This window comes from Vulpes lagopus, chromosome 2 (assembly GCF_018345385.1).
Source record: "Vulpes lagopus strain Blue_001 chromosome 2, ASM1834538v1, whole genome shotgun sequence".
Classification (NCBI taxonomy): Eukaryota; Metazoa; Chordata; class Mammalia; order Carnivora; family Canidae; genus Vulpes; species Vulpes lagopus.
Window position 1 is genome coordinate 157,463,707 of NC_054825.1, and position 2,409 is coordinate 157,466,115.

General features: G+C 43.0%; 1 protein-coding gene across 1 annotated transcript; it reads left to right on the forward strand.

The window, feature by feature from the left end:
* Positions 1-258: 258 nt before the first annotated feature.
* On the forward strand, positions 259-2,199 carry LOC121478611 (zinc finger and SCAN domain-containing protein 4-like). The gene is made up of 3 exons (XM_041733733.1): positions 259-651; positions 1,201-1,366; positions 1,457-2,199. Exons 1-3 carry the CDS (start codon positions 259-261, stop codon positions 2,197-2,199), a joined length of 1,302 nt encoding a protein of 433 aa, XP_041589667.1.
* The last annotated feature ends 210 nt before the right edge of the window (positions 2,200-2,409 follow it).

Below are 2,409 nucleotides of genomic sequence, written 5' to 3' on the forward strand. Positions count from 1 at the left end.
GGGTGATCTCACTTTTTTATGCTCTGGGGACAGTTTATGGAAGATTAGCATTCTTTCTTTCTTAAATGTCTAGTAGAGTTCATCCACGAACTTAACTGAAACTAGATTTTTGAATTATGCCAGTGCTGTAATTAATTATATATCCCTTCTATTTTTAGCTTGCAGTCTTCAACCAGCAGTTGAAACAGACCTCCAGAGAAACAAATCAGTAGGAACTGAATATCTAAAGTTGAATCTCTCTGAGAATTCTTGTTAAGAATGGCTTCAGATATCAGAATATCATTTCAGGGAGAACCATCTATGAATGATCCTGGGTCAGAAAACCTAGAGCATAAACTTAGCCAAGGACCAGCCATTCAGGAGGAAGACGAGATCTGTGAGTTCCCAAGCACTCAGCTCACTTTATTGCAAAACAGTAACTCAAGTGCAAGGCAGGAACTGCAAAATCTCTACAAGTTATTTCACTCATGGCTGCAACCAGAGAAACACAGCAAGGATGAGATTATTTCTCATCTGGTCTTGGAACAGTTTATGATCAATGGCCACTGCAGTGACAGGTCCATGTTGAAAGAGAAATGGAATGCAAGTGGCAGGAACCTGGAGAAATTCATGGAAGATATGACTGATGATGGCATGAAGCTACCTGGATTAGTAAGTAGAAGGGTTTTAACTCCTGGGGTGAGGGGCAGAGGTGTGTAAGGATTAAATAGCCCGTTTTAAAAAAAAATACAGCCTGGTGGAGTTGCTTGTAAGTAGATAAAGAATGCATTTATTAGTTCTCACAAAAGAGGCTCTTTTACCATGCTAAATAAGTAAAAATAAAGCATACGTTTTATAGGTAACTATTCAGTAGGACATATAAGAGCTAACATACTAATTGATTTTAGCCAGTGAGATGGTAGGAGGGCTCAGTAAGAAATTGGCAATAGAATAGAAACCTCAAGAATGGGGAGAAATGCCTTAACACAAGCTCATTCTTCCCTCAGAAATCCTTGGTATTAGTCTTTTTTCATTGAGAATGACACACTAATTAGAAATCACCATGAATTTTAAGGCCGGCAGGCATAAGGGCAGAATAGTGGGTGTGGCAGCATGCAGTAGAAGGATCCTGGGAAAACCTGATGAGAGCAGAGCTTCCACAAAGGCTCTGTCACTCAACAGATCCATAAATGGCAGTGATAAGGTTTTGTTTCTCTACAGGTCCACGTCCACATGAAGGGTCAGGAAGCCCTCTTTTCTGAGAATATGCCCTTAAGAGAAGTCATCGTTCATTTCATGAAACAATTGTCAGCAGGAACTCCAACAGAAGAGAACATGGGAACACCCTCCTGGACTTCCCAAGATACTTCCCTGGAAACAGGACAAGGTGAGTGGGGTAAGCCAAGGTACTTGAGGGATGTTGTGTGTGGACTCCTTTTTTGGGTACAGCTTCACTGAGTTATTTTATCCACCACAGGAGATAAAGATAAAGCAAATGGTGACAACATTTATCACAATGACGGTATTACTAGTCAAGGCAATGCAATACCTTCCCTGTTCATTGTCCATGAGGAGGACTGTCCTCAGCCTGAAGAGGACAGTGTTTCTTTGAAGAATCTGCTCAGCCCTGGAAGAGCGGGTCTAGGTACGTCCAAGTCCCAGGAAGGATCCCTGCAAGGACACCCATATCAAGATGTCCTGATGGAGGGGGCACCAGGGTTTCACTCTCGGTCACCCCAGTCACCCTTGACCCTTTTTTCTATCCACCAAAGAACCGTGTTGAACTCCACATGTGGGGGACGCCAAGAAAGATTCTGTGAAGCTCAAAACTCCTACAGATGTGAAAAATGTCCCAGGATCTTTAGGTATTTCTCTCAGCTAAAAGCCCATCAGAGAAGACACAACAATGAGAGGACATTCATTTATGCTGAGAGTAACAAAGGCTTCTTCCAAGCATCAGACCTATACGTGCATCAGAAGATTCACGCAAAAGAGAAGCCTTTCAGGTGCAGCACATGTGAAAAATCCTTCAGCCACAAAACCAACCTACTGGCCCATGAGAGAATCCACACGGGTGAGAAGCCCTATGTATGTGCGCTTTGCCAGAGAAGCTACCGCCAGTCATCCACCTACCACCGCCACCTGAGGACTCACCAGAAAATTGCCGTCAAAGGTACTCCTTCCACATCAGAAGCTTCCTCAGCTGTAGCCTCAGTGTAGTGCTATAGGAATATGTATGCAAATACGTATATTTCCACAGCACCTCCCTATTTAGAACATATAATTTTCTGATTATATTTTCCACTTATTTTCTTTGCTTAAATGTAAGTGTAAGGAGGTGCCTGGGTGACTCAGTTGGTTAAGTGTCTACCTTTGGCTCAGGCCGTGATCCTGAAGTCGTTAGATTGAGCCCCACATTGTGCTCCCTGC

What these genes read in the sequence shown, in the direction of transcription:
- LOC121478611 (XM_041733733.1), top strand. Translation starts at nt 259, where the DNA reads ATGGCTTCAGATATCAGAATATCATTTCAGGGAGAACCATCTATGAAT. An exon ending in GCATGAAGCTACCTGGATTA is followed by an intron (nt 652 to 1,200) that starts GTAAGTAGAAGG and finishes GTTTCTCTACAG; the next exon opens with GTCCACGTCCACATGAAGGG. An exon ending in TTCCCTGGAAACAGGACAAG is followed by an intron (nt 1,367 to 1,456) that starts GTGAGTGGGGTA and finishes TATCCACCACAG; the next exon opens with GAGATAAAGATAAAGCAAAT.